This window comes from Chanos chanos, chromosome 1, assembly GCF_902362185.1.
Source record: "Chanos chanos chromosome 1, fChaCha1.1, whole genome shotgun sequence".
Taxonomy (NCBI): Eukaryota; Metazoa; Chordata; class Actinopteri; order Gonorynchiformes; family Chanidae; genus Chanos; species Chanos chanos.
This window is the reverse complement of record NC_044495.1, coordinates 9,152,211-9,166,009: the sequence shown is the minus strand read 5'-3', so window position 1 is coordinate 9,166,009 and position 13,799 is coordinate 9,152,211. Positions and strand designations below refer to the sequence as shown.

The window sequence follows — 13,799 nt, the reverse complement described above, 5'->3', positions numbered from 1 at the left end:
AGGGTCACTGATAGAACAATCTAGAATAATCAAAGCCTGGCCCGCATGCGTATGACAGAGAGAGAAGGAGTCAGCCGCTGCAGTTTATCACATGTACATCCAGAGGGATGTGTATAAACGTAAAAGCCCAGGTACATGTGGTCATTCCATTGCTCTTGTGTTTGATATGGTGTGTGATGTTTCTTCTGCAGGAGCAATTTCCACCTGTTGAAGAAGAATGAGAAGTTGTTGAGAGAACTGAAGAATCTGGATTCCAGGCAGTGGTAAGCCTGTCTGACCGCTAACCATGGCTTTCTTTGTCAGAAAAAAAAAGAAAACATTACATATAAAGATTTTTTTTTAAAATCAGAAAATATGCTTCTTTCATTGTTTTAACAATTTCATTGTCTAACCAATTCCTTCACCATCTTCCAAAAACGCTCCTATCTCATTTCTCTGTTCTCGTTCTTTTTTTTTTTGCCCTTTCTAGTCGTGAGACCCATAAGATCGCAGTGTTTTATGTGGCAGAAGGGCAGGAGGACAAACACTCCATTCTGTCTAACACCAGTGGGAGCCAGGCCTATGAGGACTTTGTATCTGGACTGGGCTGGGAGGTAGGAGTCAGTCTCTCTCTCTCTCTCTCTCTCTCTCCCTCTCTCCCTCTCTCGCCTCTGGCCCAAACTCCTCCAAACCCTGAACTTAGAAATAATGATAAAATATTGAGGTGTTGCTACAGCTGCTCCGCCTATAGACGCGGTCCAATTCCTGATCCTCTCTGGTCTCTGCACTACAAATGTCTCATCTAAGATCACTGAAGTTGAAAGAATGGATGTATGGCCTTTATAACTTAGGGTACTTATGTTGGGTGAGACGAGCAATAATGGGGAGGAAAGCATTTTCAACGTGAGAAAGTGCCAAGACATTGTATTGCCGATGATTGCAGTTGGCATACGGACATTTTTCGCATGCATATAATGTGTGTGTGGTTTGTATTCGGCCTGTCTTGGAAGTTGCTTTGGATAAAAAGCTCTGCTGAATGAATAAATGTAACTGTGATGTGTGTGTGTGTGCGCGTGTAGGTGAATCTGACCAATCACTGCGGCTTTATGGGAGGTCTGCAGAGGAACCGGAGCACTGGCCTGACCATGCCGTACTTCGCCTCCTCCACTGTGGAGGTCATGTTTCACGTATCCACCCGCATGCCCCCCGACTCCGACGACTCCCTCACCAAAAAGGTACGTATTTATTTATTTATTTTTTCTTGCGCCTGGGGTGTGAGGGGGGGTCAGGCTTCTGTGTGTCTTTGTGTCTTTTGTGAAGGGAGAGAACGATACCACGCACCGCACCTCCCGTTTTATTCCGGGTCCTTTTGAAAAGGCTATCGATTCTTTCAGAGAAATACAGCTCGACCCACCGTCGCTACCCACCCCCGCTCAAAGGTAACCGGAGTATCCGACGGACACTCCCGTTTCGGTCGGGAGAGCGGTCTCTGGTCTGTCCGTGCGGAGGTGAAGCTCTGCAGAAAGCCAGGCTGACCCCCGTGTTCCAGCGCATCATTAAATCTTAGACGGGCACTTCTCAGAGTGGGGCACCTTCACCTGCAGGGAGCTGGCCTTTTGTGTGTCAGACCTCCCTGTTGGAAGAACAGAAATACTCTGCCATCAAAGTGACATTTTACCCCTGAGGAGGGAAAAAAAGAGAATATAATCATTCCTAACAACCATATTTCACTGTCCTCCTCTTCTGTCGTTTACTTTACTTTTTTTTCTTCCTCGCCCCCCCCCCCCCCCCCCCCCCCCCCCCCCCGTTTGCTTTTAGATGTCCCTATCTCCATTCTTTTTCTCCTAAGCCTGTAGATGGCTGCACAGTCCCTCTCTCTCTCTCTCTCTCTTTCTCTTTCTCTTCTTTTTTTTCTCTGTACGCTGAGCGCATTGATAGACATTTCACTCTTGTTTTCTCCTCCTTTTACAAATGTCCGTCTGCGATGGTATTTTTTTTTTCCCCCCGTCTTTTCTACTGGTCAGAAATCTAATAACCGGCAGCATTAGTACTAATGAGCGTGGCTGGGAGGCACTGATATGGGACCATTTGCGCCGTCCCCAACGCAGGATGAAAAATCGGGTGTCGTTGACCTGTCCCCTCACTTCCCCAAGAATACGTCTTCTGGAGAGAGAGAAAGAGCAAAGCGATAAGGTGCTAATCTGCCCTCAAGACTTCTTAATGAACGCAGACAGGAATGTAATATTGAAGAAAGGATGAGTGTAAAGGTGTAGGCGGGGAGAGGCGGAGAGAGAGGGCCAGTGTTTGACCCCGGAGGAAGGTTTGGGGGGGATATTGGTGGGGTGGGGGGGGGGCCTCTGATTGTATTAGAGCAGTCATTCTCCGCTGGGAAACAGTCCAGCCCACAGCGAAAAATCACTACCTGCCTTCCTAACTCTCCTGTGCTCTGTCTTCACCCCCCCCCCCCCCGCCCCCCCCGCTCTCTTTTTGAAGTATTGTGTACAATAGAGTATTGTGACATCATTGCACAGAAGTTAAAAAGCGAGAGCGGAATGAAGGCGCCGTTTTGCACTGTAAATCAAGGAGAATTTTTCCTCCTCCTGAAACAGCGGTTACTTGCCTGAGAGCCGTAGAATTTCGTCGGCCGTCGCGTTACAAGCGTTAGAGAGGCGCCATACGAGGAAAAGCCTGGAAGGCGGGAAAGGAACAAGGGTTTGATGGCCGTTGTGGTGTCATAAAGATGTTAACGTAATTACCTTTAATAAGCACGCCGATCCTTAGCTGTAAGCTTTAATTTCCTTGCTATTGTTCTGCTCAGGCTTGGCAGTGAGGCCCTCCCACACACACACACACACACACACACACGCGCGCGCGCGCGCGCTCACTCCGTTGCTTCTGTGAGATCGGAGATCTCTGATGGGCAGTGATTAACGGCCAGTGCTTTGCAGCCTTTGAATTCGCCTTACAGACCATAAGAAAGACTAAAAGCCCTCTTCTCTGTCCTATCAGTCATACGCTATTTTACCTGCGCGTCTCTCAGACAGAATACAGCTTTTCTGTCCTATCAGTCATACGCCATTTCACCTGCGCGTCTCTCAGACAGAATACAGCTTTTGTGTTGAATGATATTCCTGGAACATATGTAGACTTAATGTCTTTATTCGTCGTATTGCATGGGACATACACTTTTGAGGTTATTTTTTTTGGGTTGCCCTCAGCTCTGGGACCGTTTCCATGGTTCCCACCTGACCAAACCTGTGTAAATGCTGTGAGACTGGGCTGAAGTATAGCGTGTAAGTGCAGTGATATTGTGGCGTGTGGCCATTGGACGCATTCATCTGAACATGGCCAGATGAGAGAGAGCTGCTGTGTAGAGGAGCCATGAATGATTTAAAACAAAGATGAAAGGGAATCTCACTGTCCAGGCTTCCTTATCTCCAGATAAAACTAAAACCATTTAGTCACACACACACACACACACACTGAGAGGAAATGGCAGCAGTAGTGGGTGACAGTGTGCATATTTGCCGTAATTCATGGCTGTAATTTAAGTGTGGAGGGGAGAGAGAGAGAGAGAGATGATATGTGGGAGGTCGCTGGGCCTGCACTGGGGTTTGGACTCTGTCACTGGCCTGCAGGGACAGCCGGAGGAGGGACGGTCCCACCCCCCCTTTCGCGCGGCACACAGTCATATTCTACCCAAATTAGATTGGGCCTGTCCCACTGCCTCTGCTCCTATCATGATTCTTCAGGGCCAAATTGGATTTGCAGGGGCTGCTGGAGACGCTCTCCGCAGCGAGATGTTCAGATAGCGACACTAAACCATGTTAAGCAGACACTAAAGCGTGTCAGCGCGGCCGGCAGCGCCCAAACACACGCTTATTTATCTGTTTGTTTGTTTTCTCTGCCTGTCCGTGCTCGCCCCTCAGCGTACTCTGTCACACACACACACACACACACACACACACACACACCAAGGACTGAACCTCACACGCATTCTTATCTCCGATTGGCCGAGGATGCAGACTTCCAGACTTTTCTCTGTTTTGGGCGAGATTTCTGCTCTTGTTACCTTAAGGTAGTTCTATCATTGTGTGTGTGTATGTGTGTGTTTTGTTTTTGTTTTTTTTTTTAACCACAGTTCAAAATTTGTGAAAGCCCACCATTTGGTTAAAACTTATGGGTGAGATTTTGTAATTGGCGGAGTTAAGGTTGTGGGAAGAACTGGTGAGAATGACAGGCCTGGACGTCGGCGGCCTCCAGAGTGATTGAGTGAGCTCTGGAAGATGAAGCGAGGTCTCCCAAGATGAATGAGCTGAAGTGGGAGCGAGCGCGTGGCTCTTGTCACCGCTCAAGGTTAATGACCCCTATGTTGGATTGCCCTGGACGTGGCCTCAGACAGCCCAGAGACTGGAAAAGTGTCACAACAGCCCTAGTTTCACTTTCAAACTGTCGAAATGAAGATTAACAAATGCTACTGACACTGAATTTCAATGTGACTCTGCCCTCAAGGCTGCAGACATGAACTTTTTTTTTTTTTTTTGGACAAACTAGCAAAATCATGTTGAATCAGTGTATAACATCTCTCTCTCTCTCTCTCTCTCTCTCTCTCTCTCTCTCTCTCTCTCTCTCTCTCTCTCTCTCTCTCTCTCTTTCTCTTTCTCTCTCTCTGCTATGCGGTAGCTGAGACACTTGGGAAATGATGAGGTTCACATAGTGTGGTCAGAACACTCACGAGACTACAGAAGGGGCATTATTCCCACTGAGTTTGGTGACGTCCTCATCATCATCTACCCCATGAAGAACCACATGTACAGCATCCAGATCATCAAAAAGCCAGAGGTGAGTGCGGGTCCCACACCTCTGCACAGATGCACTCAGTCACCTCAGGCTGACTTGATGAGGGATCCGTGCCCAGTCCTGGTGGACCACTGTGACTGTGGGTTTTATCATCAGCAGTCCCCTCAGTTTCTCATTGTAACTACGAAAGACAGTTCCAGGAGTCAGGCTATTCATCTGGTCAGTCAGCGACCTGTCAATATGTTGTAAAAAAACACAAATATTTGCCAGGAGTTAGTTGGGCGACTTGCACGATTTTTCTGGCCGACATCTAAAAAGTAAAACATTGATGCTGCAGTTTGTTTATTTTGCGTCTAGTGTCATCCTAGGTGGAGAATGCGTAATGTTTTTATGTTTAGCTTTAGGCCAAGATCTGGACTCTCTGTGGGAAAGGCTTTTAAAAAAAAAAAAAGAAAAAAAAAGAAAGAGAGAGACAAAAAAAAAAAATCGACGGAGTGCTTTCAGTGCTTAAAGCAGGAGACTGTGAAAACGTATCTGTCTTGCTACGCTACTTGGCATTGCTGCTTCCTGCTCAGTTATGTCTGGAATAATTGAATGAACGGGGTTCTGAGAATTAAATTCCGGCGTTGAGACGGATCTAAGACGTCGAGTCACTCCTCCTTTCATGCAGTCTGAGGAAATGTAGAAAGATGACTAGATAAAGAAGAGCTGAGGTCTGGCTTCTATGAAAGTCCATTTAGGTCTCAATTCAGTAGATCAGGATCGTCGGCTGGATTCTCTCCGTTTTTAATAGAAGCTTTTAAGAAACAACACGCAGTAAGAAACAAAGACGCAGTGACCACCTCGAGCCATCGGGGGGGATGTGGTTTTGTTTACTTTAGAAACAGACGTTCATCTTTTGGGATGTGTTCACCTTAGCTTTATCTTGAATCAACTGGCCCTCTGTCAGGTTCAGGTTTTTTTTTTTTTTTTTTACACAGTATAGGACAGGTGAATTTATCTTTGGATTGACTTACCCAGTACGTTTTACGCTTTACTAGCTTTGTCACTGTTGGTTAAACTGTGTCATTTTTTTTTTTTTTTTATTTATACACCTCCTAGGTCCCGTTCTTCGGCCCGCTGTTTGACGGAGCCATTGTAGACGGAAAGATTCTGCCCACTGTGGTACGAGCCACAGCAATCAACGCCAGCAGAGCTCTCAAATCCCTCATCCCTCTCTACCAGAACTTGTATCCTTTCACTCTCACGCTCTTTCCATTGGTCAAGGACCCTTTGAAAACTGGTCGCACTGTAGCGCTAAAGAGAGATGTTTAATTACCAGTGTGGCTCGGACAGATGTCTGTGTGTGCATGCGTGCGTGCGTTCGTGCGTGTGTGTGTTTGGAAAAGCGCTGAGGTGACAGATGTGTCTGTGTGTATATGTAACAGCATCAAGCAGACAGGTACCTGTGTATTTGCACGTGTGTGTGTGTTTGTGTTTGTGTTTGTGTTTGTGTGTGTGTGTGTGTGTGTGTGTGTGTGTGTGTGTGAGATTAATAAGACAGCGACTCGCTGTTCTCTCCTCATGCCATGCTGACCTGCTTGTCTGTTGAGAGTGATTGAGCGACTCTGCCTGGCTCCTGAGAGGCAGACGGGCCGCTGGTTCGATAATTATTGATGTCTTATTTCTCAGCTTTGTACATGTAGAGCATTACATTCTGCTTCTCACGCTGGACGGGTGATGGAATCGCTCTGATCACTCGCTCTCAAGCGTTTGCTAACCGTGATGCGAAGCCATTTGCTTTTGAAATGCTTCACTGGCAATTTAATGTTTCAGGATTTTTTTCCCTCTCCCTCTCTCTCTCTCTCTCTCTCTCTCTCTCTCTCTCTCTCTCTCTCCCTCTCTCCCTCTCTACTCTTGTTCACTCCTTTATTCACTCCCGTTCACATTGTGCCTACCTCTCTCTCTCTTATAATATGGTACTGTAAAGCATGGGTCATATATGGTGCATCCTGCTAAAATAATGTTATATTTCAAATAGCATTTTACCTTTTATCAGAATAACTCTGTTCTCACAAAGTAGTAAAAGACTCAACTGATTTCTTCATAAGGAGTAATGAATGATGTATAGTTAACAGTTGTTTTTTTTATAAGAATTATTCAGCTTAAGTTTTCCATACCTTAAGATATCATATAATGATTTATTGGTAACAGATGATACAGATTGTAGATGGCTGTGGATCTTGTGACGCAGTCATGTAGTGTATAGGAATATACGGCAGTGAGATCATGGCGCCCGGAGCGCGTTCGCAGCCATGATCACGGGTAAACGCTCCAGCTTTTGCCTCTAACCTCTCTAAAGAGGCTCTTCTTTTCTTTTCAAAGAAATTCTGCTTCCAGAAAACAAAGCAAAAGCAGAGAGAAAGAAAAGGAAAGGGGTGGGGTGGGGGGGGGTTGTTGGGAGGGGTGGGGGGGGCAGGCAAGCGATTCTCATCTGCCATGTCCTCCAAGCGAGAGAGATTGTTTGGCTCAGCTTGAGTCTTCACTCGCGGCAATCTTGCCCATCTGTGTGTGTGCGCGGGGCTCGATAGTGGACTGGGCTATTGATTGGCGTGAGTTGCACAGGTCGATGGTCCTGACAGCCAGAATTACAGTAATCTGTCATTATCGACGGATGTCTCTCCAGACTCATTCTCTCCTTCTGTCTCTCTCATTCTTCCTTCGTCTCTCTCTCTCTCTCTCTCTCTCTGTGTCTTCTTTTCTCTCTCTCTTTTTCCCCCCTCTCTCTCTCTCTCTCTTTCTCTTTCTTCTCCCAAAACTATTCCACCCTTTGCTTCTTTTATTTTCTCTTATCCCTACACTTTCGCACCATCCATCCTCCCTCTCTCTCTTTTTACTCTTTCCCCCTCTCTCTCTGTCTCTTTCTCTTTTTGTTTGTCTGCTATAAGTGGTTCTGCAGGCTGTTAATTGTGGGCCTGTGTAACATGTCAGTAGAGCGGTGATTAAAAGGGGCCTTTATGCTCCCCATTGACCTGCCTGTCACACTGAAGACTCTCCTAACACAGCAGACAGAAGGAAGAGCAGGAAGAGGGAGGTGAAAGTACCTCAAGGATATGAAGTGGAAGGAGTATTTTTACTCCTCTCACTTACCTGTTGATACTCTTGTCAGATACAATCATTTCAGACAAGGCGGTAGGTCTGAGCATCAAAGCCGGGTCGGATATTTGTTGTACGTCAGTTATGATATAAGTCAGCGTAATCGCTATGCAATCATAATTATGAACGAAGAGAGAAACTGTCACAGGTACAGTCTCCACAAAGGAGAAGCGTATGAGGAAGAATCATACGAAACACGTCAGTTCTTCTGTTGTTTTTTTTTGTTTGTTTGTTTTTGAACCCAACGACACTGTGAGACAATAGAAGTTGTTTTAGAGGCTCGGTGAGACGGCACTCGCGCCGAGGAGGTCTTCGTGTGGTGGAAACGTGGAAACCGCCGCGGCGCGAGACGACATAGCGGCGGAGTGACGCACGGACGCCCACGGCTCCTCTTCAGCTCGTCCGCGACGAGGGTGGAAGAGCAGGCGAGAGATGCACATTAATACAGGCCAGCCAGCATCGCTCTGTCCTCTAGAGCCCTCCATCCTGCGTTTTGTTTGGGGTTTTTTGGGGGGGGGGGGTTGTGTTTGAGTTTTTTTATTTTTTTTTATTTGAATTGACATCAAAGAACTCCTGTCCTCCATTCTTTTGTGTTTTGAAAAAATGAACTCTAGGGGATGATTCTGTTACTGTGCTAGACCCCGGTGAAGATGAGGTATTTTCTTTTCCCCTCTCTCTTTTTATCTCACGCCTTCTCGCTTTTACGCACCTCCCTCCCTTTTTCTCTTTCTCTTTCTTTCTCTCCCTCTCTCTCTCTCTCTCTCTCTCCCTCTCACTCTCTCACTCTCTCTCTCTCTCTCTCTCTTTCTCTCCCTCTCTCTCTGTCTCTCTCTCTGTCTCTCCTCTTTTTTCCCCCCTCCTCGACAAACCCCGACCTCTCTGGTGCTTCACACCAAGTTCCAGTTCCTTCTCTTGGCCTGAGGGTTGGTCCATCTGCCTCCTCCACACACTGATCCCTCATTTGCCATGACTGTGAAATTGGGCCCTGGAATGGAGAAAAAAGGAGGCCTCTCTGGTCTTAATGTCTGTTGGAAATAAAAAAAAAACGAAACATGGCAGATAGCCGCTACCTGGCGCGAGGCAACACTGGAAATGCTGGTGCCGGGGCTGGGCAAACAGATCTCTGCTGAGAATAACCCAGCTCAGCGGCAGATAGCCGAGCGCTAAAAGTAATCCAAGGGCCGTGTGTGAACAGCAGTGGCCCCTGAGGCCCTCCAAACCACCCTGTCTCCGTCTCTGAGGGGATCGGGTTGGGCCTCAGTGATAAAATGTGCGCTTGTGCAGGGAGCAGGGGAAAGTGGTCAGAAAGAGGGGAGGGAAGTGGCGGGGGGGGAGTACCGCTCGCAGCATGGAGACACAGGATTTTACGTTAACCGCCGCTGACCTATTAGAGCTGCTTGACCTCTTGTGGTATCCTGAGACACTGGGTCAGACTGCCACAGCTGGTGGACAGTGTGCTCTCTTCAGACCCTGATAACCCAGCCTGGAATGGAATGGAATGGAACAGAACGGAATGGAATGGAACGGAATGGAACTAGGCTTCTGGTTGAATGGCAACCATCCAACTTCATTTCTGTCTTTCTCTTTTTCTCTCTCTCTTTCTTTTTTCTCTTTCCCTCTCTCTCTCTCTATCTCTCTCTCTCTCTCACACACACACACACACACACAAACTGTTCTGTCTATCTGATCTCTCTGGCTTGGGGCTAGGAGTTAGGGGTGTGTGTGCGTGTGTGTGTGTATGTGGGACTACGGCTGTTGGCTTGGACTCTCAGGCAGAATAAAATGTAACTCTGCGAGTCGCGGCCATCTTCCATCTGTTAGTGGCCGATTGCAAGGCCAGGGACACAATGCTAGAGAAAAAAGAGGGGGTTGGGGTGGGGGTGTTGCAGAGAAGCTAAGCGGCTTCCCCATTGGCCGTGCCAGTCCAGTGGTGTGTGCGGCGGTGTGCGCCAGCGAGAGGAGCGGCTGAGGGGGCAGCTCCTGCTGGATCCTGATTGGCACTGATAAGTGTTGGGCTGCTGGGGTCAGCATATGGCAGGGCGTGATAGTGGAGAGGGAGGCTGAGCTTTGGGTCACTGCCTTCCTCCTTCTGACTCTGCCTTTTCCAAAGGCAACCGAGCTGATGAAAGCATTGGGCCTGCACTCCTCTTTTGTCCCCACGCTTCACCAGGCACTTTACTCACACACGCACGCACACACACACACACACACACACACACATCACAAACACGCACACACTGCACAAGCATAGCCAAACGCCTAACAGACAGTGTAGCTTCTTCTCTGCCAGAAAACACAATGGACCCTATTGTGTCCCAGTAACGCTGTGGCCTGCTGGGCTTGCGTGTGTGTGTGTGTGTGTGTGTGTGTGAGAGAGAGACTGTGTCTGGGGGGTGGAGGAGGGGTGAGGGTTGTGTTACTCACTAATTGTCTCCTGTCAGAGCTGAAAAGGGGGAGTAACAGATGAAGATTATGGGGTGGGTTCAATCTTAATTGCTCTCACCCTTCACTCGTTTTCTCTCTCTTTTCTTTTTTTTTCATCTTCTCTTGCTGTTTGTTTTTGTGGCTGCTTTGACCCCTGAACACTTCACTTTGCTAATGACTGTTAAAACTCAATCAGTTTGTTTTTTGTTCCCCCTCAATCCGCATCCAGCTTGGATCAGTGTGAACAGGAGCGATTTTACACCAAGATTCACACTGACACATTAACACGCTAAATACTTCAAATCTGAAGACGCAGTCGGGCGATTAAACCGGTTCCGTTGCTTACGTCCCCTGTTACAACCTGTTGGTTTAACATCAAAGCCAATCTCATTTCCTCCCAGTCTTTTACCCGTGTTGTCACCTTCAAAATTTTTTGGAGTCGACGCGTGGCTGTGTCGTGCTGATTTCGTTTAGTCGCCGGTTGTTTTCAGGCCCCCCTCTGTTCTGGGGAGATGAGTAAACAGGGGGGGGGGGACTCCCCGGGGGGAAGCGAAAGGCGCGGATGTCGCGCTGTCCCTGACGAGGTGTTTAGGATGCGCCACAGGCTGTGGAGAGAGGGACAATCAGAGCAAAGCGGAGGCCTCGCGGTTAAAAATCAGAACAGAGCTTACCCGTGTCCTGCCCAGACCCGACGCTATAGGCCGGCACAGAGAGAGAGAGAGAGAGGCGCTTACAAACTCAGAGCGTGGAGCAGACAGGGAGAGAGAGAGTTGGATTGAGTAATAGGCTCGTCTTGCTTTCGCGGAGTAATTCTCGCTTCTTTTGGCATGATTTTTTTTTTAAGACATCTCTGCCAGAGGTGTTTTTTAAAAACCTGGGAGACGGAAAAGGGAGTACCAAAGTCGCTGAAACTACAAACGAGAATAAGAATCCGATATGTGATCCAGAAGGTGCTTAATGAAAAATTATGAACTGACTTGGTAGTACAAAAAAACAAATGTATTTTGAAACCCTGAAAGCTATGCCATTTGACCAGTCTGGGGGAAAAAAAGATACTAATGTGAAAACCACGTACTGCGTGTTCCAGTCAAATCAGGTTAAACAGGGAGGACAAAAGGGATAAAAAAAAAAAACGCATGTTGGCAGATGGCAGGGCCACCTTGCATCCAATTCATATTAATCAGTATTTCCAATGTACGTGTGCATACGTGTGTGTCACTGCCCGTGATAGCATTAGCCTTCGCCCATTGCCGCGCTAACGTTAAATAAATGTTGCATTTGCGACGACAGCATGCACACCCCCCCCCCCCCCACCCAGGGGTATGGATACAGGACAGAGAAGCGATAAATTTGACCGGCCACACTCGGGGCCATATTTCACAAGCCCCCCCCCCCCCCCAAATTTGCTTTTTGTGGAGATTAATAGGAGCTACTGTGATGCTGGAGCCTAGGCCCCAGATCAGTGAGTTTCTGCCCCAGGCAGCTGTGCATTAGGCTGGTCTATCGCTTCTCTCATCTGGGCGGCGCGGGGACATTGGCTGTAATGATGAGGGTTACGGCAGCACCGTGGCCCACTAATAAAATCACTGTTAGGGCCTCGATATCGCAGCCATCAGATGGAGAAGTAAACCGATTAGCCTGCACTTCAGGGCACACATAGATTTCTGTAATTATACTCTGTAAAACTCCTCAAATTTGATTATTTATGTGATGTTTCTGTCTCTCTCTCTCTCTCTCTCTCTCTCTCTCTCTCTCTCTCTCTCTCTCTCTCTCTCTCCTTTTTTATCTCTCTCTCTCTCTCTCTCTTTCTTTCTTTCTTTCTTTCTTTCTTTTCTCTCTCTCTGTCTTTCTTTCTTTCTCTCTCTCTCTCACGCTCTCGGTCTCTTGGTCTCTCTCTCTCTCTCTCTCTCTCTCTCTCTCTTTGCTTGTACAGCAGGTATAAACTGTCTGTTTAAATTAGCTTCTTTCTGACTGTATTTTTTTTCATCTGTTAGTGAAATAGTGATTTTCTGAAAGGAGCTGAAATCCTCTGGATTCTTGTGGCAAATGTGAATGCTGCAGGCTTTGTGACAGTGCCCTGAAAATGGACTGTGTAATGTTATATGAGGATTTCTCTGCTCTGTTCAATGACAGTTATGTGAAGGCTGTCTAGGCTTTTATGGGGCCAATTACTAAGACCTGTATTAGACTGTTTCATGAAGATTTAAATCACTCTTGTCATGGATTTTATGAGCTTGACTGTCTGTCATATGCCTATGGTTTTAAGATAGTTTTCAGAGGACATGTCTGTTATGGTTTGGAAAAAGGCATGTTGCGTATAGGTTTTGTTTGGTGTTAGAGAACCGGTTACAGTTTGGGTAGTGTATTAGGATTGTTTTGGTGTTTTTGTGGGTTATTGTAACTTGTACATGAGGACTCTTGGTGGGTTTTTTTTTTTAGTATATGAGGAACATTTTGGGTTTGCGCAATAGTTGTTCTACAGTGATCTTTTCGACAGAATTTCTCTGGGCTTAGGCGCTTGCACTGTTTTAGAGCTTTAATGTCAGATATTCAAGGTCCTTCTTATACCAAAACCATGCATTGTGTTATGTTGGCTGTTTCAGTCTTATGTGATGCCCAGTTTGGAGGGAGACGTGGGTTGGACAGCTGTTGAATGAGAACCGTTAAACGTTTTACAAAGAGTGACTAGAGAAAGATATCACACAGCCCTTCTGTTTGGACAGGCTGATGTGTGGGTGTGTGCGTGTGTGTGTGTCAGAAGCACCTGTAGATTCCCGCTGTTGGCAGTATGTGTGAGTGGAGGTAACTGCATGTCATATTGAGTTATCTCGGTGGATATGATTTTTCTGTGCAGCTATACAATAGCAGGAGAATAGCGGACACTGTGATTGGGCAGATTCTTTCCCCGTGTTCTATTGAGAGGTGCCAGCGATATCCTACAGAGGAATTCTCAGCACAGATAATAGCTTCAGTACTGCTGTGGGATAGAGAGGGGTGAGAATGTGTATAATTAAAATGGACAGTCTCAGTGCCACAAAAAAAAAAAAAAAACTGTGTGTGCGTGTGTGTGTGTGTGTGTGTGTATGTATATATGTGTGTGTGTGTGTGTGTATTTATATACATATGTGTGACTGTGATGTCCTCATACTGTATCAGCTGTCTTTCTCCCAGGGCTCTCCATTCCTGTGACACCCTAATGCATGTCCTCACAACAAAAAATAACTTTTACAGTACAAAATTACTCTGGTCTTATACTGTCACTTGTGAGTCTCCTCTATCTGGAGGAGAGTTGCTAAGTCTCAGAAGAATTAAGCTGTATAGATATTATAGACGTTATGAGGCAGTCTTTATTTCATGCGGCATGGGAGAGGCACACCTCAGAGATGAAGCGCAGTTCTGACTGAGGTTAAAAAACACAGAGCTTTTCATACAGTAAGACAAACAAGTCCAAGGACACGGTT

At 46.8% G+C, this 13,799-nt stretch overlaps 1 protein-coding gene across 1 annotated transcript in view; it reads left to right on the top strand.

Annotated features, from left to right (window-relative positions):
- ralgapa1 (Ral GTPase activating protein catalytic subunit alpha 1) overlaps window positions 1-13,799 on the top strand; it is a 54,629-nt gene that overhangs the window by 33,437 nt on the left and 7,393 nt on the right. Inside the window, exons 34-38 of the mRNA XM_030770573.1 lie at window positions 192-263; window positions 470-593; window positions 1,059-1,214; window positions 4,663-4,821; window positions 5,881-6,008. Of these exons, the coding sequence (XP_030626433.1) occupies window positions 192-263; window positions 470-593; window positions 1,059-1,214; window positions 4,663-4,821; window positions 5,881-6,008 (639 nt within the window). The remainder of the gene's footprint in view (window positions 1-191; window positions 264-469; window positions 594-1,058; window positions 1,215-4,662; window positions 4,822-5,880; window positions 6,009-13,799) is intronic.